Raw genomic sequence first — 21,452 nt, 5'->3', positions numbered from 1 at the left:
CGTATCTGGAAAATGCAAATGACAACATGTAATATTAAATATTAAATAAATAAAAACATGTGCACTTAAACGTTACTATTTGTTTCATTTCATATTTGTTACTTTTAAGGAATTTACACATATCAAAAAATTAAATTAATTTTGTTATTTTTGATGAATTTTTTGTATTTTTTTCTATAATACTTTAAACCATTTATTATTTCATTATATTGTTTCTCTCTTTCAAATAAATAGGTAAGAGTATTATCGTGATTTTCTCCCGATTTGAGTGGTTTAAAGCAGTTGATATATGATTGTTTTAATCGTGAAACATGTTCTAAAACAAAATCGTGAAACACGTTCTAAAACTTCTCTATACTCCTACAATAAACTAGAGAAGGTATTAGCATGGGCATGGAGACTTTGAACAAAGCCTTATAAAAACAAGGGAGACTTTAAACAAGTGCCCTTGGGAGGGCACTTGTTAAGAAGTTTAAAAAAGAAATTTTATCTTGAAAATGATGTATTCAACACATTGAAAGTTTAAAAAGTAACTTTATTTACATAAAACTTGTAAATTATTTCTATATTTGAATACATAACTAGTGTCCTAAGGACATTGGTTAACAAGACCCTAAAATAAAAAATAAAAAAAGGACACTGATCTAACTTCCCATGACTATCAGATGACCATAAATATCCAAAAGATAAGAATTAAGAGATATAAAGTACATAAAAATTTGGTACTCTAATTGAAATTCAAAAATATACTACCTCCGTCCCTAATTATAAGACCCTTTTGAGAAATTTTTTTGTCCCTTTTTATAAGACCCCTTTGCTATTTCCAACTACATTAATTATTTCTTTACATACATGCCCCTATTTATTATACATCTTTTTCTTCAATCAACAATAAATAACATGTTGAAAACATAAACAACCCTCTCTCTTAAAGGATAAAATTGTAAAAGCAATAGTAATTACAAACATATTTAATACAAATATCCACTATCTTAATTCCCGTTATTTTTTTAAAAGGGCCCTATAATTAGGGACGGAGGTAGTAAAAGATATGTATAGTTCTAAAGCAACCAACTATGAATAATTATAGTTATCTTACAAAAATATTCTTCATTAATGATATAGAAAACATAAAAAATAAAAAAATTGAAAAAAGATAAAGTAATAAATAGTAAAATTCATATTAATTATTCATTGATGTTGTAAAATGACTAATTAAATTGTATATTTAATCATAAGATGAGAGGGGAGTGTAATCATAATCTCCTAGGAGTGCTTTAAAACATTTTTTTTCTTTCTAGAATGTCATAAAATCAGAGTATACTCATTGGAGTAGATACATTGGAAATTGCATGGAAAGTGAAGCGGTGCAAAAAAGCACCCTTTTATTAGAGGCAAATGGTGCTTACATATAGGGACGGAGGGAGTAATGAGTACTAATTAACAAATCAAATAATTAAAAATCAAAAAAATAATAAAAATATAATTAATGAAATATTACTAATAATAACAAAATATAGCGGACACTTATTACATACTTCCTCCGGTCATATTTATAAGCAAAAATGTACTTTTTAGATTCATTGAATACATAATATATTTGATCTGTATATTGACAAAATACATTAAGTGTAGAATGAATCTAAAAAGTGCATTTTTGGTCTATTTTACCGAAGAATTTACTTGCTCTATTATATTGTACGATGATACCACCATAATGCCCTGTGATTGTTACTACCAGTAATGCTTGGATCAAGATTCCCTGCTGTAGAAAAAGCCCACAGTTACACACAGTTTCCAATCTCAGCTGTTCATCTCAGATCAAACGGTTGAGATTGAAACTGTGTGTTTTTAGTTAAAACAATCCTGACCATTCAATTGTGATCATATGGCTGTAATTGATTACAGCACCCTGCTGTTACAGCAGGGAATCCTGTTCCGTAATGCTTAAATTAACGCTTTCAATTCCACCAAATTTTTTCACTCTTTCAAGAAGATATATGGTTAGTCACTTCTTTTGTAAAAAAAAAAAGGGGAAATGCTAACCGGTGCCCTGGACACTGGTTAACGATATGAAAAAGAAAATTATATAGTAGTTAATGCATTGAAATTGTGTAATTAATTTATAATAAAGTCAAAAACAGTTTTCTTTTATAGTAATAATTCTCTTTTATGGTATGTTTAACGTGCCCGGGGGCACCGGTTAGCAGGACCCAAAAAAAACAATGGTTTGTCTCTTCTCTTCGATAACCCCCGAACCCACCGTTATTTGTTTACATTTTCAAAATAATCAAACGTTTTTGTTTGGCTTAACAAGTGCTTTTAATGGTTACACTATCTTACGTGATTAATTATTTTTCCCTTTCCAATGTCGTATAGAAACTAGAACAAAACAAGAACTCTTTATAAGCATATGTTGGTTGTTAGTATTTTATGACACCATCTTTGCATTTTTGTGTTCTTCTATTGCCATATGATGGCTGCAATTGAAACTCAATCAGTTGAACAAGTTGACAAAGTTAGCTTGCGAGTTTTAGTCGACAAAGAAAGGAATAGAGTTCTATATGCTGAAGCTGGTAAGGATTTCGTCGATGTTCTCTTTAGTTTCTTAACATTGCCTCTAGGTACTATTGCAAGACTAGTGTCTAAGGATTCAAATATTGAAGCAGTGAGATTTGGTAGCATTAGCTCACTATATCAAAGTGTGTCGAAACTTGACCAACAATATCTATGGTCACATACCTGCAAAGAAATGCTGCTCAATCCTAGAAACTCGATGGAAGATTATTGCCAGAAGCTCAAACTGAATATAGACGACACGCCTGTGCAGTATTTTGTGTGCGAGAATTGGGATTGCAGAAGAAAGGACAGTGGATGTCGTTTGAGCATTTTTAGGAACAAAAAATGCTATTGTGGGAAAGTAATGAATAGAGAAGTATTCCCCGAATATTCAAACCTAGAAAACGGTTTTGTTAAGGAAAATGTTACTTTTATCGTTTCTGATGATCTATACGTGATGCCTAATGTTTTTGGGGCAAGTTTACGTTTGCTGCTAAAGCTTGGACTCGATGCTATTGATGCTATTGAAGAACAAACCGTTGATATCGACAAGAAAGAGGCATGTTGTCTCATCTTCTATATATCTTCTTTAAATATTAATTATTTTCTCTAATTGATTATTTCTATAGGTAGTTGATCTTCACAAGTTATCCTTAACCTCAAAGGCTGCTTTGACCAGTTTTATTTTAAAGAAGAACCGATTTGTTGTTAATCTGAACCGAAGAAACAATTTGGAGTTTCTGATTGGAGAGCTACCTTCTGACGAGGATAGGCAGATATCTGTGAAAGTTACCGTAAGAAAATCAAATGAACAAATTCTGTTTGTTGAAGCTAGGGATGATTTTATTGACTTTGTTTTTAGTTTTCTAACCTTCCCCTTAGGAGGGGTTTTACACATGCTTCAAGGATTCTCCTCTTTAAGCTGCATTGATAACTTGTACAAGAGTTTGTGCGACTTGAGTCCAGATATATATTTAATGTCACAAGGACTCAAAGATAAACTAATTAAGCCTCTTATTGCCCCGCAATTTGAAATGATCAACCAACTCTTACCGATTGGTGTAGCTACCTTACCTATAAAGTACTGTCATACTTACTATGTCACAAAAGTGGGAACTGTGTTATCAATCTTACAAAATCCGCGGATTATTCTCACGATAAAATTGGTTTTCCATAAAAGTTTGTACCATTAGAATTGGCTGATTGATGTAAGATTTTTCCTACATGTCATATAACTATGTACACGTGAGTATATATAGGATCGTTTCCACAGGGAGTTACGTTAATCATAAGCATTTTCACAATCGTTCAAGTTAAGGGTTTGGATATAATTTGTTTGTTTGTAACACTATATCCATATATGACACTAAAGTAAAAACGAGAGGGGATCGAACTATTTCGCTTGCGGTATAAGATAACGAGCAAGCATAACAGCAGCAATCTCTCGATCGATTAACAGACTCTAGCTTTATAACCAATATTATTACAATCATTTCTACAATATCCTTCGTGTCCAAAGCGACATCGTTATTTCCAAGTTAGCGTTTAAACATTCGTGTCCAAATTCCTTAAACGATAACAAAGTCGATCGGATAACTTAATCGACCGTGTCCAGCCTGATTAAGTATCCGAAAGCATTAAAATCTTGATTAAAAGTAATTATCAAAGGTTTACAAACTTGTCAAGAGTGATATAACATAAGATAGATTGTTATTCTAGTTCTAGATTCAAGAGTTTGTGTCCAAATCATCTTGAATCTCTTTGAAAGCATTAAAAGCAAGAATAACAACAATATTGAATCATTAAGCTAGAACCTTATATATAAAAGATCAAAAGATTACATAATAGCTTGATAGTTACCTCAATACTACAAAGAAGGTGATAGTTACACATAGACATGTAAACTAATGCAAGGAATGAAGGAAAGATGAAGATTCCATGCCAAGATCCTTGATGTCTCAATGAATCTAGGGTTGAATCTACTCCTTAATCACTTGCTTTGTGTTTCTCTCTATGAAATAGCTCTAACCTCTCTCTAGAAATGTATAAAATGTTTCAATGGAAATAGTGAATACCTAAAAGAGAGGTAAAAATGCTATATAAATGGCCTGTGTTTTTGCACCTGCGCTAATAGCGCAACTCACGCTAATAGCGTGGTAAGGCGGCCTATAATCTGGCCAATAGGAGTGTGCCACGTTGGCCCTGCCCAGATGCTACGCTCCAGCCACACCATTAGCGTAGCTCTCTGGAGTATTTACGCTAATAGCGTATATTACGCCAATAGCATAGTTCTTCATGGTCTGCTACGCTCCAGGTACGCATATGGCGTAGCTCTCTGGACAATGTACGCTAATAGCTCAGTATGCGCTAATAGCGTAGTCTTTAAGAGTGCTCCAGATCCTACGCCCCAGGTACGCTAATGGCGTATCTCTCTGACCTTGGCCATTTCTTCATCACGCTAATAGCGTAGGACACGCTAATAGCGTGGGACCTTGAACTTTGACGTTTCTTGCTCCTTGCTTGTATTTTCCTGCACAAAAAGGGTAGAATAAGGCTCAAAAGCATAAATGACATATTTACACAATAATTGGAGTTTTCCATAGAGAATCTTGCAAAACAAGTCACTAAAATGCCTAAACTCCTATATGAAATATATCACTTTTAAACACTTATCACTGATCATGATTCCTCTATTGCAAAATCATCATTTGTTAAAGGACCATCAACTTACATGGTGACTGATAGCTTGTTTGTGAGTCTAATGTCGTCAATATCTGCAATGTCATTTCTCAAAAGATCAAAAGTTCCTCTATCTGATTTGGAAGAAAGAGTTATCAAAATTGGTGTGAAGGAGGTAAGCATTTACATAAGACGTGTCATTTATCGCTATTTATTTTCATTTGCTTACTTCAAACTTACTAGCTTATTCATTAAAGGGTAAACAGTGCTTTTAGCCCCTGTAATATAGGGCACTTTTGGGTTTAGCCCCTGTAAAAATTTTTTTTTAGATTCCACCTCATAAAAATTTTTTGTTTTGGTTTTGGCCCCTGACCCCTGTGACTCATCAGAATCTATGAGGTGGCGCTGACGTGGCATTTTTGTTATTTTTCAATTTTTTTTTGAATGCCACGTGTGTAAATGAATGTCCACGTGGCATTTCTATTTTTTTAATTAAAAAAATTTTAAAAATATTTTTTTAATATTTTTTTTAATTAAAATATTTTAAAATAAAAAAACGAAAAAAATTCTTAAAAAATAAAAAAAATGAAAAAAATTCTGAAATCTGAATTTTTTTTAAAAAATTGCAAAAACTAATAAAAATGAAAACAAAAATCTAAAAAATTTTAAAAATAAAAAATAAAATATGGTAAGATTAAAAAATGAAAAAATTCTGGAAAAAATTAATAAATTTTGAAAAATTCATATTTCCAAATTTTTTTCAATACCGGAAAAATGAAAGAAATTCATATTTTTTTCGGAAAGTACTTGTCATTCAACCGTATAACGGAAAAAAATTCTTATTTTTTTTTTCGGAAAGTACTTGTCATTCAACCTAAGCTCGGAATACACAAAAATTCCCGGAAAAAAATTCCCGGAAAAAATACATGAAGTCCTCCGCTACTCTAGGTTCAAACTAAGAATGCGAAAAATGTCCTAAGCACAAACTATACATCATAAACTTCAAGACATAAACATATCTATCTATGAACCACACCTAACACACTTCTTTGAAAGTAAATGCAATATAATGATAACAATGAATGAGGTAATGAACACACATCCAACAATCATGCTAACATCCTATTTAAGTTAGGTGTCCATCCAAATATCGTCTCAAAAAGCATAAAAGCATGGATCAAAAGGTCTTGCAAGGGTTATAACTTGGCCGGGCTACAAAAGAAATGTCATATGTGGGGCAATTGATCAGAAAGCCTATCAAAGAGGAACATTTTTTTGTATCACAACTTGAAATCCAAATACTTACCTACCAAGAATTAAAACCTTTGGTGATTAACAATCAAACTTATAACCTTGACAACTTATTCTATTTTTGATTTTTCTCTTTCTTTTTCTTTTCTTTTCTTTTCTTTTCTTTTTCAAATATACTATTTTTTCTTTGATTCAATGTTGTCAGGTTATTTTACAACTTCACCATAACTTAACATATAATGCCTCCTTTTCCTCCCCAACTTGAATACAACAAAACTCTAGTTGAATGTTCCCCTATCCTAAGGCAAGGGACAAAGTACAAAAAGGTTAAGGGTTCAGCAAAGTAAAATTATCAAAGTCCTATAAGATTCAACCATGAACTGGATTTTTGAAAAATTTCAGACAAATTCAACAAGCATTGTGCTTATGAATATTGACAGTTCATGTTTGAGGACTTGATTCATTTGGCTCAGATTGGGGTATCAGATACTCGCTCTTCTCACAGGTAGGCTTTATGTGGTCAAGTAGGTTACTCTCAATTCAAAAAGTGCCTTGATCCTTTCCATGCTTTCAAACAATTCAAAATAATTATCAGATTTAACATAACTAAAACAAGTTAGACGATGATTATTGGTCTCCAGCATATATACAACAGATTGAAGCTACCTCACATTTAGGTTAAGTACTAAGTGGTTCAAAGATATTTATGTTTATGAAAAGACTTACATGATATATATTTTGTGCAAAGTACAAGTTTCAAATTCTTATTAAAAACCTAGAATAACAGGAAACCAATACCTTGGCCTTACACTTTCTCACAAGTAATATCATTATCACTCACCTGCTTTTGCTCAAACATGGCTCCAGGGAGCACTTTAAAATTTATTGTTCATGAGCAATTTTCTTTTGAGAGACACAAGCAAGATGTAAACAAAAAATTTCATCCAAAGCATAATTAAAAAACCAAAAAGCTAAGTTATTAAACCAATATAAAGTAACAAAGTAACAAATCAAGCACTAAAAACCACAGTGCTTGAAGAGTACAAAATACAACCAAATAAACAACTGTTCCAACATGAAATAAAAACATAGAGTTAGAAAGCAAAAAGAAAAACATCACTAAAAACCCAAAATATCACTGATCATCCTCTCCAGCATCATCCATATCAAGATCCTGGTACACATCATCATCACCCACAACTCCAGCATCATCAGGTGTCGCCTCATCATCAACAGCATCAGCCACCCCCACATAAGGACTTGGCCTGGCCTCAGGCCAATGAACATAGCTCTGGTACTGGTCAGGTGTCATGACCGGGTAATCAGCATTTCCCGGATGCATGTGAGCATTGTAGAGGTCCTGGTGTATGCCCATGTTGCTCCTCCAAATTGCCTCATTCTGATCCATTAAGAAGCTATTCTGGTCCCTCACGTACTGGTTATGCATCTGCTGCTCCAGCATAAAGGTCTGCAAACCTGAAAAGTCAAAAGAACCAGCACCCTCAGATGGGCCACCTTCATCATCCGAGAAATGGTATTGGGCTGCCCTCTGCTTTGATTTCTCCCAGGTGCGAATAGAAGTGTCAGTAATGACCCCTTCAATATCTTCATCAAAGGGTCCAGTAATGGCCACTCCATTAGCCTTAAGCAATCCCATAATCAAACCCGGGTAGAACAATGCCACCTTCTTAGCACCTGTGGCAACTTTCAAAGCCACAGCCTTCATCTCATTGGCTATGATGCGAGCAATATCAACAGGCACTTCTTTCATAATGCACCAGATGAGTGGCAGAACGGCTTTTGGGGCATCGGATGTATGGGCTCTAGGAAGGGCATTGTGGACAAGGAATTGGAAAACTAAGCGGGCAGTAGCGGTCATCTCCTTGGTTAGTGCATGCCTAATCTCTCCCTTGTCATTCTTTACAAAGAGCCTACCCTTGTTCATGATATCACGCTCAATTTGCTGAAATTTCCAATTTCCTTGAGCGTTTCTGTTAGCATAGGTACACAAGGTGGGCATTGTGGGGTCAGGTGATGGCTCAAGGTTTAAGGCATTTTCAAGGAAATCATTGATTGCATCCCTATCAAATGGGATTTGCTTTCCTCGGACATAAGAAGTCCAAGAGAAAGTCTCAGCAAGGGTAGCGGGTGAGGCATCAGGGACAGCATTACAATAGAACTCCCTGATTAGGTCGGTGTTAATCTCAGTTGCGGGCACAAGGAGTTTGGTCCATTTGCGACCAGTAAAAATATGGAGCATATCAGCATGCTCACCACTAGGGTGAATGTCAAAGGTTTTCTCGTGCCAGGTTTTGTACTGTGCCATCTTCTTAAACCTGGCAGCGTGGGCAGGGGTGGGGAAACGGTTTGGGATTGCAGGTGCAGCAGAGGTAGAGGCACCTTTGCCTCTAGGACGTTTAGTCCCGGTAGTTTTTTCAACATTTTTCGGTGCCATCTGCAACAAAACCAGGAAACACCAACATATTGCATAGAAAATATTAGCACAAAGTAGAATTGGTTATTTAAAAACATCAAAAATTTTGAAAATCTGGGCAAGTACGAAGAACTACGCTAATAGCGCCTGCCACGCTAATAGCGAAATTTTTCTGGGAAACTTTCGCTATTAGCGTAGGGTACGCTATTAGCGAAATTTTTCTGGAAAAGTTGCGCTATTAGCGTATATTTCGCTATTAGCGTATTTCTTCGTTCCTGCAATTTTTCACATTTTCAAAATCTTTGTTCCTGCAATTTCTCAGCACAACCCAGCATATTTCAACCCTAGGTTTCATCCTATGTCTCAAGAACACATTAGAATCATGAAAAGGAATCAAAATCACAACATTGGCATACAAATCATTCAAAACCCTTATTTTTCAAATTTACAAAATGGGTCAAAATCAAAAGATGAATGTTTGTTGCATGTGGGTTATGATTATTGTTCCTTTTCCAACTATTATCAATGAAGAACAATCTCTATTCACAAATCAAAACTCTAACCCTAACCTAACCATCTCTAATCATGTCAAAAACATAGATTTTTTAAATTCAAAAACAAAGATAGGAAGAGAAGATCAAACCTTGTTAATGAAGAGAGAAGCAACACAAATGCAAGAAGAAATGATGCAAAAATGGATGCTTGAAACCAATTGAAAAGTGGGTTTGTGAATTAGGGTTGTATGTGAGAGAGAAGTTGTTTTGTGTGTGTGAGTGAGAAAAGGGGCAAATGAAACCGTAAAAGGAATAAGGGGAGTGGGTTGTGGGAAGTTAAGGGGAGTTATTCCCCTTGGGCCCACAAAAATTTTTCCCTCACGCCAAACTCACGCTAATAGCGTGGCTCTCTGGAGCTCTCACGCTAATAGCGAAAAATACGCTAATAGCGTGAAGCTTCAGGATCAGTTTTTCAAAGTTTTTCATTTCTGCTTGTAAATGCTTATGTACTACTACTATATGCAATAAACATAAAAATACTTACAAAACTGGGTGTGCCTCCCAGCAAGAGCTTGTTTTACGTCTTTAGCTTGACGCATTTTGAAAAAATCATGGCTCGATTAGTGAAATCGTCGTCAAACATCGATCAATTTCACCACCGAAGTAGGGCTTAAGCCTTTGCCCATTAACAGTCCAGTTGGCTTTGGTGACTGGGTCCTCTAGTTCAACAGCTCCGTACGGTTTGACCTCTTTAACCATGAAAGGTCCGGACCACTTAGACTTCAATTTGCCCGGAAACAACCTCAGTCTTGAATTGAAAAGTAATACCATTTGTCCCGGCATGAATTGTCTCAGAATGATCTTCTTGTCATGATACTTCTTGGTCCTTTCTTTGTAGAGCTTTGAAGATTCATAAGCTTGATTTCGTAATTCTTCAAGCTCATGCATTTGAACTTTTCTTCTTTCACCGGCCTTCTCTTGATCAAAGTTTAGGTACTTCAATGCCCAAAATGCTTTATGTTCGAGCTCGACCGATAAATGACAAGATTTGCCATAGACCATTTGGAAAGGAGTGAGGCCTATAGGAGACTTGTATGCAGTCCTATATGCCCACAAAGCTTCATCAAGTTTAGCCGACCAATCCTTCCGAGATGTAGAGACCGTCTTCTCAAGTATGCGTTTGACCTCCCGGTTAGAAACTTCGGCTTGTCCATTCGTTTGCGGATGATACGGTGATGCTACTTTGTGCTTGACTCCATAATGATCTAGGGCCTTGGCAAGTTGTGTGTTGCAAAAGTGTGACCCCCCCATCACTAATAAGAACTCTTGGTGTACCAAAGCGGGTGAAAATATTCTTCTTTAGGAACTTCACTACCGTCTTGCTATCGGCTTTAGGCGATGCTACGGCTTCCACCCACTTTGAAACATAATCAACAGCTACCAAGATGTACTCATTTGAATATGATGAAGGAAAAGGGCCAACAAAATCTATCCCCCAACAATCAAACACTTCCACTTCAAGGATGAGTTGTAGAGGCATCTCATTTCTTTTTGACATTGATCCGGTTCTTTGGCATTCATCACAATACTTGCAATGTAAATTGGCATCTTTGAATAAAGTTGGCCAATAGAACCCGGATTGAAGTACCTTTGCGGCTGTTCTCTCCCCGTTGAAGTGACCTCCATAGGGCGAATTATGACATTGCCATAGGATCTTCTTCGCCTCTTCATCATCCACACACCTACGCAAGAGATTGTCCGCTCCAATTCTGAACAAATAAGGCTCATCCCACACAAAGTGGTTAGCATCATGAAGGAACTTCTTGCGTTGTTGCCATTCAAAATCTTCCGGAATGAACCCGGTTGCTTTGTAGTTCACCATGTCGGCAAACCACGGTCTCACATTGATTGCTAGCAACCGTTCATCTGGAAATTCTTCACGAACCTCCGGTTCATTCTTGGTTACCTCATTGTTTGTCAACCTTGAAAGGTGATCAGCTACAAGATTCTCCGTACCTTTTTTATCCTTGATCTCTAAGTCAAACTCTTGAAGCAACAACATCCAACGGATGAGCCTTGGCTTTGAGTCGGACTTAGTAAGGAGATACTTGATAGCTGCATGGTCAGTATAAACAACAATTTTGGAACCTACAAAGTAAGAACGAAATTTCTCCATTGCATAAACTATTGCAAGTAACTCTTTTTCAGTTGTGGCATAATTAATTTGTGCCTCATTCAAAACCTTACTTGCATAGTGAATAGCATGAAAAATTTTATCCTTACGTTGACCCAAGACCGCACCAACAGCATAATCACTTGCATCACACATTAATTCAAAATTTAAATCCCAATTAGGAGCAATGATTATTGGTGCGGTGGTCAACTTTTCTTTTAAAGATTCAAATGCATCAAGACATTCATTATCAAAAACAAAAGACTTATCTTTGTTGAGCAAGTTGCTCATAGGCTTTGCAATCTTTGAGAAGTCTTTGATGAACCTCCGGTAGAACCCGGCATGACCAAGAAAACTCCGAACACCTTTGACATTCACCGGTGGTGGAAGCTTTCCTATGACATCGACCTTTGCTTGGTCTACCTCAATACCCTTAGCAGAAATCTTATGACCAAGGACAATACCCTCGGTAACCATGAAGTGACATTTCTCCCAATTGAGCACCAAGCTAGTTTCAATACACCGCTTCAGCACGGTATCCAAGCTATTCAAACACATATCAAATGACGAACCGAAAACCGAGAAATCATCCATGAACACCTCCATGCATTTACCAATAAGTTTGGAGAAGATTGCTTGAACACACCGTTGAAAAGTTGCGGGTGCATTACACAAGCCAAATGGCATTCTTCGATAAGCAAAAATACCAAAGGGGCAAGTGAAAGCCGTCTTCTCGTGATCATCTGGGTTCATGGCGATTTGATTGTAACCGGAGTAACCATCAAGGAAGCAATAAAAGGATTGACCGGAGAGTCTTTCAAGCATTTGATCCATGAAGGGCAGGGGGAAGTGATCCTTCCTTGTTGCTTGATTGAGTCTTCTATAATCTATACACATTCTCCATCCGGTGACGGTCCTAGTTGGGATCAACTCATCTTTATCATTAGTGATCAGCGTCATTCCTCCTTTCTTGGGAACTACTTGAACCGGGCTTACCCAAGCACTATCCGAGATAGGATAGATCATGCCGGCTTCAAGTAACTTCACTACTTCCTTTCGCACCACCTCTTTCATGTTTAGATTTAAGCGGCGTCGTGGTTGTGCTACCGGCTTGAAGTTTTCTTCCATCATAATCTTGTGCATACAATAAGATGGACTTATCCCTTTCAAGTCAAATAATTTCCACCCTATTGCTTCCTTGTTGGCCTTGAGAACCTCTACCAACTTTGTTTCTTCATCGATGGACAAGGAGCTACTAATGATCACCGGTTTTGTACCATCTTTCTCAAGAAAAACATATTTCAAATTAGATGGTAAAACATTTAATTCTACCTTGGTGTCATCAACTTTCGCTTCTTCCTTGGATTCTTCTTTCAAATCTTCAAGTATGGCTTGATTAGGAAGAACCTCCTTCAAGGAATCTAGCTCCTTCAAACACTCTTCAATGGCACTTGCTTCGTCTTCATCAATAGCATTGAGTGCGTCCACCAAAGCACTCTCAAGGGGTGTTCTATTGTGCACTTGCTTCCGAGTAGTCAAGATGACTTCTTCGGTTGCATCCATTTTGAAACATGCACCCTTGTCTTTCGAGTACTTCAAAGCTTCTCGGATGTTGAAGGTAACCTCTTCATCATTTACCTTGACCTTCATGATATTATCATCAAGATCAATCATCATTCGAGCCGTTTGCATGAAATTCCTTCCCATTAAGATAGGCACATCCTCATCTTCTTCGACATCCATAACCACAAAATCAGCCGGAAAAATAAATTTGTCCACTTTTACAAGAACATCTTCGGCCATACCTAGTGGTTTTGCAAAGGATTTGTCGGCCAATTGCAACATCATCCTAGTCCGCTTTATACAAAGGTCACCAACTCTTTTGGCAACGGACAAAGGCATGAGATTGATGCTTGATCCAAGATCAAGTAGTGCTTTACCTACAGGTGTTGTGCCAATAGCTACCGGTAGAGTGACTCTTCCCGGATCTTGCTCTTTCTTAGGCAACGTTCTTTGAATAATAGCACTACAATTGGCATCGATTTGGATCGTCTCTTCATCGTTGATTCTTCTTTTCTTGGAAAGGATATCTTTCATGAACTTCGCATAGACCGGCATTTGCTCCAAGGCTTCTGAGAATGGTATATCAATTTGCAACTTCTTGAAGAGTTCAAGAAACCTTGCGTATTGCCGCTCTTTGTCTTTCTTCGATGGAGCATGTGGGTATGGTAAGCGTTGAGCCACCGCTTGCTTCTCAACTACTTGTTTCTTCCCTTTATCTTTCCCCACATCTTTATTCTTCCTCTCCATCTCCTCTTGTACCACTAGATCTCTTTTTTGATTTTTTTCTTTTTCAACTAATGCTTCTTTATTCTTTATATACACTTCCTCCTCTATCTCTACACTATCCTCCTCGAACTTCTCTTTGTCCTCCTCATTGACAACTTCATCATCCTTCTCTTCAACAACAATATCATCACCTACCCCTTTACCTACTACTCTCCCACTCCTTGTAGCTATAGCTTTTGACTGCTATGCCTTGTGGTGCTCCTTAGGATTTGATTGAGTGTTTGCGGTGAAAGTTCCCACTTGCGGAGGACCTTGAGCCATTTGTTGTGCTAACTGACCAACTTGCGTTTCAAGGCCTTTGATGGACGCGTCGGTGTTTTTTTGGTTAGCCATGGACATTTGCATGAATTGCTTCAAGACCTCCTCGGTACTTTGGGAATTGTTAGGTTGTTGGGGGTTATTTGGTGGTGGGAATTGGTATTGATTATTGAAGGGTTGTTGGAATTGGGGGAAAGGTTGTTGGTAGAAATTTGATTGAGGATATTGGTAGTTATTGTTGTAAGGTGCTCTCCACGGTCTCTGAAAATTTTGATTGGCCGGATATCTTCCTTGAGAATTGGAAGTACCCGGATTTTGGGATTGTTGTGAGGTTCCGGCATGTTGTGGTTGGTTAGGCCTTTGTTGGTTTCCCACATAGTTGACCTCTTCCTCTTCAAAAGAACCGGGTTCGGGACAATAGCCGGTTGGATGATCCCCCGTACAAAGTCCACAAGTATTGACTTGAGCGGTTCCTCCTTCTTGCTTGAGAGATTCAAGAATTTGTTTTGGCAAAGCTCTCATCTCCTTTTGCATAGCTTCTATTTGTTGAGTGAGAAGCTTATTTTGAGCTAAGACCGCATCATTTGCTTCTAGTTCAAGGATACCGGTTTTCCTTTGTTGAGGACTCCGGTTGTGAGAAGATTTTCTTGTGTTGATGGCCATTTGGTTAATGATTTTGACAGCATCAGCTAGATTTTTCATAGCAATAGAACCTCCAGCACTTGCATCTAGCATCGTCTTGGACATGTCTTGTAGCCCTTGACGAAAAAGATATAGTTGCATTTGGCTATCAAAACCATGCTTTGGACAATTCCTTAGCAATGATTTATAGCGCTCCCAAGCTTCACAAAGAGACTCACTTTGGCCTTGAGCAAAAGTTGTAATTGAAGTTTTAGCCTCAAGATGCCTATCCTCCGGAAAGAACCTTTCTTGAAATGCTTTCTCTAACTCACCCCAATTTTCCATCAAAGAAGTTGGTTGATCAAGATACCACTCCTTAGCCTTCCCGATCAAAGAATGAGGAAACAATTGCACAAACACGCCCTCTTCCTCATCTTCCTTTGCACCAAGTGTACCGGCAGTAACATAGAAGTTGGTTAAATGTCTATATGGATCCTCATGATCCATTCCAGTAAACTGGTTATGAGTTATCAAGTTTATCAACCCCGACTTCAGCTCAATTGATTTGGCATTACGATTGCCAAGATTAGCTAGCCTCCTCGGACTAATCCACATAGGTAGAGCATCATTATCATTTTCTTGAGCCATGACTACTTCTGGTTCACTCTTCGGAGATGAATGTGGTGAAGAATGTGAAGAATCACCAAGTGAAATAGTATGCACCGAACCTGTCGGAGAAGGAATAAAAAGTAAAGATTCCGGCTGAGCCAGCCTGGCTAATCTCTTAGCTTCCTTTGCTTGAGCTCTAAGTAACCTAGCAGTTTTCTCAATCTCAGGATCAAATTGTAGGTCTTCGCTAGCAACGGTACCTCGCATAAACAAAGTTCACCAAGACTATACCAGGTGGTTAGCATAAAAAATAATGAATGATATATGTGTATATGTATATGCATGAAAGAATTTTGTGCAAAATTGACTTAACATGACAAAATTGTTTCCATACTTATGACAAAAATTTCCGTTACTCCCCGGCAACGGCGCCATTTTGATGTAAGATTTTTCCTACATATCATATAACTATGTACACGTGAGTATATATAGGATCGTTTCCACAGGGAGTTACGTTAATCATAAGCATTTTCACAATCGTTCAAGTTAAGGGTTTGGATATAATTTGTTTGTTTGTAACACTATATCCATATATGACACTAAAGTAAAAACGAGAGGGGATCGAACTATTTCGCTTGCGGTATAAGATAACGAGCAAGCATAACAGCAGCAATCTCTCGATCGATTAACAGACTCTAGCTTTATAACCAATATTATTACAATCATTTCTACAATATCCTTCGTGTCCAAAGCGACATCGTTATTTCCAAGTTAGCGTTTAAACATTCGTGTCCAAATTCCTTAAACGATAACAAAGTCGATCGGATAACTTAATCGACCGTGTCCAGCCTGATTAAGTATCCGAAAGCATTAAAATCTTGATTAAAAGTAATTATCAAAGGTTTACAAACTTGTCAAGAGTGATATAACATAAGATAGATTGTTATTCTAGTTCTAGATTCAAGAGTTTGTGTCCAAATCATCTTGAATCTCTTTGAAAGCATTAAAAGCAAGAATAACAACAATATTGAATCATTAAGCTAGAACCTTATATATAAAAGATCAAAAGATTACATAATAGCTTGATAGTTACCTCAATACTACAAAGAAGGTGATAGTTACACATAGACATGTAAACTAATGCAAGGAATGAAGGAAAGATGAAGATTCCATGCCAAGATCCTTGATGTCTCAATGAATCTAGGGTTGAATCTACTCCTTAATCACTTGCTTTGTGTTTCTCTCTATGAAATAGCTCTAACCTCTCTCTAGAAATGTATAAAATGTTTCAATGGAAATAGTGAATACCTAAAAGAGAGGTAAAAATGCTATTTAAATGGCCTGTGTTTTTGCACCTGCGCTAATAGCGCAACTCACGCTAATAGCGTGGTAAGGCGGCCTATAATCTGGCCAATAGGAGTGTGCCACGTTGGCCCTGCCCTGATGCTACGCTCCAGCCACGCCATTAGCGTAGCTCTCTGGAGTATTTACGCTAATAGCGTATATTACGCCAATAGCGTAGTTCTTCATGGTCTGCTACGCTCCAGGTACGCATATGGCGTAGCTCTCTGGACAATGTACCCTAATAGCTCAGTATGCGCTAATAGTGTAGTCTTTAAGAGTGCTCCAGATCCTACGCCCCAGGTACGCTAATGGCGTATCTCTCTGACCTTGGCCATTTCTTCATCACGCTAATAGCGTAGGACACGCTAATAGCGTGGGACCTTGAACTTTGACGTTTCTTGCTCCTTGCTTGTATTTTCCTGCACAAAAAGGGTAGAATAAGGCTCAAAAGCATAAATGACATATTTACACAATAATTGGAGTTTTCCATAGAGAATCTTGCAAAACAAGTCACTAAAATGCCTAAACTCCTATATGAAATATATCACTTTTAAACACTTATCACTGATCATGATTCCTCTATTGCAAAATCATCATTTGTTAAAGGACCATCAACTTACATGGTGACTGATAGCTTGTTTGTGAGTCTAATGTCGTCAATATCTGCAATGTCATTTCTCAAAAGATCAAAAGTTCCTCTATCTGATTTGGAAGAAAGAGTTATCAAAATTGGTGTGAAGGAGGTAAGCATTTACATAAGACGTGTCATTTATCGCTATTTATTTTCATTTGCTTACTTCAAACTTACTAGCTTATTCATTAAAGGGTAAACAGTGCTTTTAGCCCCTGTAATATAGGGCACTTTTGGGTTTAGCCCCTGTAAATTTTTTTTTTTAGATTCCACCTCATAAAAATTTTTTGTTTTGGTTTTGGCCCCTGACCCCTGTGACTCATCAGAATCTATGAGGTGGCGCTGACGTGGCATTTTTGTTATTTTTCAATTTTTTTTTGAATGCCACGTGTGTAAATGAATGTCCACGTGGCATTTCTATTTTTTTAATTAAAAAAATTTTAAAAATATTTTTTTAATATTTTTTTTAATTAAAATATTTTAAAATAAAAAAACGAAAAAAATTCTTAAAAAATAAAAAAAATGAAAAAAATTCTGAAATCTGAATTTTTTTTAAAAAATTGCAAAAACTAATAAAAATGAAAACAAAAATCTAAAAAATTTTAAAAATAAAAAATAAAATATGGTAAGATTAAAAAATGAAAAAATTCTGGAAAAAATTAATAAATTTTGAAAAATTCATATTTCCAAATTTTTTTCAATACCGGAAAAATGAAAGAAATTCATATTTTTTTTCGGAAAGTACTTGTCATTCAACCGTATAACGGAAAAAAATTCTTATTTTTTTTTCGGAAAGTACTTGTCATTCAACCTAAGCTCGGAATACACAAAAATTCCCGGAAAAAATACTAATGAAAATTTCGAAAAATACACAAAAAACCTAAGCTCGGTTTACAAATACACATATTTTTCCCTTATTCTCGGTTTATAAATACACAAAAATTCCCAAAAAAAAATTTGGAAATAAATACACTGAAAAAACCTAAGCTCGACATATATAGTAATAAAAATTTTGAAATTTCAAGAAATACTAATGAAGATTTCAAAAATTTCATTTTTTTAAAAATGATTAATCTTCAAGAAAATTTCGAAATTTTTTTAAATATTTTCCAGAATTTTTTCACAATTTTTATTTTTCATTAAAATTTTAATTAGAATTTTTCCAGAATTTTAATTAAAATTTCGAAAATTTTAATTAAGATTTTTCATTAAAATTTCGAAAATTTCATTTTTCCAGAATTTTAATTTTTTTCAGAAAATTTCGAAATTTTATTATTTCAGAATTTTTCATTATTTTTCATTTTATTAGATTATTTTATTTTTTTAATCATTTTTTATTTTTATTAATTTTTCCAGAATTTTTAAACTTTTTTCCGTTTTTTTTAAATTTTTATTAATTTTTCAATTTTCCAGAATTTTTTAATATTTTTTTTCAATTTTTTTATTAATTTTTCATTTTTCCAGAATTTTTTAATATTTTCAGAATTTTTTTATTAATTTTCAGATTTTTTTTCAATTTTTTAATTATTTTTAATTTTTCCAAATTTTTTTAATTTTTTTTAAAAAAAATAAAAAAATGCCACGTGTACCCCAAAAAAATATAAAATAAAATTAATTATACAGTCAGCGTGACACGTCATCAAAAAAGGTGACGCAGCACGCCACGTCAGCGCCACGTCAAAGATTCTGCTGACTCAAGGGGGTTAGGGGCCAAAACCAAAACAAAATTTTTTTATGAGGGTGGAATCTAAAAAAAAATTTACAGGGACTAAACCAAAAAGTGACCTATATTACAGGGGCTAAAAGTACTCTTTACCCTTCATTAAATGTTACAGGGACTTGGCATTTTAAAAGCATCTTTGACCTCAACATCTGCTTTGCAATATGGATTGAAGAAATTTATAAGAACCGTTAAGGTGAGAAATGACAAATTTAGAGCTGTGCCCGTAGCGTAGCTGCTTTAGATTTGCATTGATATGTTACGGACACTATCTCATCAAGTATTTGGTTATGTTTTGAACATGTCAACAAGTACATCTTCATTTCTCTATTATTTTCTGTTTTTGTCATGAATAATAGCATTTCTCTTCTCATTGGTACTCTCTTTTGGAATGATTGCTATGATAGTGTAGATTAATATTGTTTTGGCAGCCAATAATCTCTACTTCATGTTGTAGAAACGCAGTTTTAGAGATAATCTATATTTAGCTTATGCAATGTGTAGCGGCATCAGGATCACAGGAAACTAATCTATTATCTTTAGAGAAGTTTTTTTTTTTTTTGTCAAGTAGCCCATCGACTAAAGATAAATAAGTGGGAAATCCAGAGTTCATACCCCGCCCCTGCACATCGCAATATGCCTACCAACCGGTCTATGTTGATGGAGACTAACACATAATTTTTTTATTATTGGAAATCTGTCAATGTTACATATGAATTCATGATACTAAAAAACTTCAATCCCTTCCCCATATTTCAACCAGCATTAGTAAACAAGGATAACATAGCTAGGGTGAGGAACACAATTTGGTTTACCTCAGAGGAAGTGGACAAACTTTGCCTAACAAAATCAATCTCATTCCCAATTAGTTTGAAATTAGCCATGAACCTTATGCACTCTTCCAAACCAAAAAAATAATTCAAAATTAGAAATCAAATCTGAAAGCAAATTATAAATTTACAATTCAATCTTCTCAAAGAAAACAAAAAAACAATAAAATGAGATAAAATCTCAAACAAGAACAAATTGAGAATATTACGATTTTCAATCCTGAAGAAAACGCTGCAAAATTAAACTGAAGAATGCAAATCAGTAACAACTTAAATAAATAATGAAAAAATTTGAATGTGAAGAAAAATTGAAATGAGAAGAGCATACTGGTTTGTGAAGAGAGGGAGAAGCTGATGTCAAGGCAAGGAGGGAAGACATGAGGTGGCGATGGTGCATCTCTTCACGGCTTTAGTCATTTCTCGGTTTTTTGTTACTAGTGTTTATACTCGGCTTTAGTCAACTCTGGAGCTAAAGAAACAAATGTTGAGTATCGCTCATATACACAATAGAGGGGCAAGAGGCGGGGGAGCTGAGCTAGCATAGCGTTGCAAACTCATGGACAATAGATCAACACTTCAAGGTCCAGAAGAGGGACAATGGGCGGGGGAGTTGATCTATGATTTGAACATATCACCAGTTCAAAGTTCAGTACGAATTTTAAGATATTCACACAGTTGATTTCATCGGTGGTGTTTTTAAGCTCTTCTGTGATAACAAATATTTTCTGTATTGTGTTATTCTCTAAAAAATATATTGTTAAATGGTGATGAGTACAAGAAAGTTAGAATCAAAGTTTTAAATTGCTTTTATGACCATCATAATTCTTAATATTGCAAAGAATAAGTGTCAGATGCAACTAAAGAAATTATTGGTATTAACAAAATCACACTGTTTAACTCAAAATCACTTTCACTATGTGAACATTAAGGTTGTCAAAATCACTTTCACTGCATTTCTATAAACACAAAATAACTTGATATCATCACTGTTTTATTCAAAAGATAAGAATTCAAAAATAGAATGATGCATGTTTACTCAAACTATTTGATGCAATTTATGATGAGTGGTGAACGGTGAATACAAAGATTACCCTTTCAACTCTAACTCAACTTCAACAAACAAGGAAAATCTAACCATCAGCTTGTTGACTTGACGAGTTCAGATCCTCTCCATTTGGAGAGTAAATGGCAATCTCCCTTTCCTTTCATATCTAAGTGACATGTGGTTTAAATAAAAATCAATGGCTCAGATTTAATAATAAACTTAAATCATTTATTTTTAAAAATAAAAAATGAAATTCTTCAGATCCCATCTTCTCTCATCTTCGTATAATCGTATATGACTTTTCTGTTCTCCAGAAATCCCATTTCGTTTCTTCTTCCTCTTCTTCATGTCGGCCACAAAACATAGTTCCTTTCTTTTGAATGATACTCACCAGACGTCGGAGGTCGCTCAAGGGTCTCGTCCACTCTTTGTTGGTGTCGTAAAACACCACCACA

General features: G+C 35.7%; 1 protein-coding gene across 1 annotated transcript; it reads left to right on the top strand.

Annotated features, from left to right (window-relative positions):
* The first annotated feature begins 2,327 nt into the window (after positions 1-2,327).
* On the top strand, positions 2,328-3,195 carry LOC146904248 (uncharacterized). The gene has a single exon (XM_085725783.1). The coding sequence runs from the start codon at positions 2,474-2,476 to the stop codon at positions 3,170-3,172; it is 699 nt and encodes a 232-aa protein (XP_085581909.1). The 5' UTR covers positions 2,328-2,473; the 3' UTR covers positions 3,173-3,195.
* Positions 3,196-21,452: the final 18,257 nt, after the last annotated feature.

This window comes from Medicago sativa, chromosome 7 (genome assembly GCF_051527215.1).
Source record: "Medicago sativa cultivar Bolivia chromosome 7, Bolivia_mono, whole genome shotgun sequence".
NCBI classification, from domain to species: Eukaryota; Viridiplantae; Streptophyta; class Magnoliopsida; order Fabales; family Fabaceae; genus Medicago; species Medicago sativa.
This window is presented reverse-complemented; position numbering and strand designations above follow the sequence as displayed.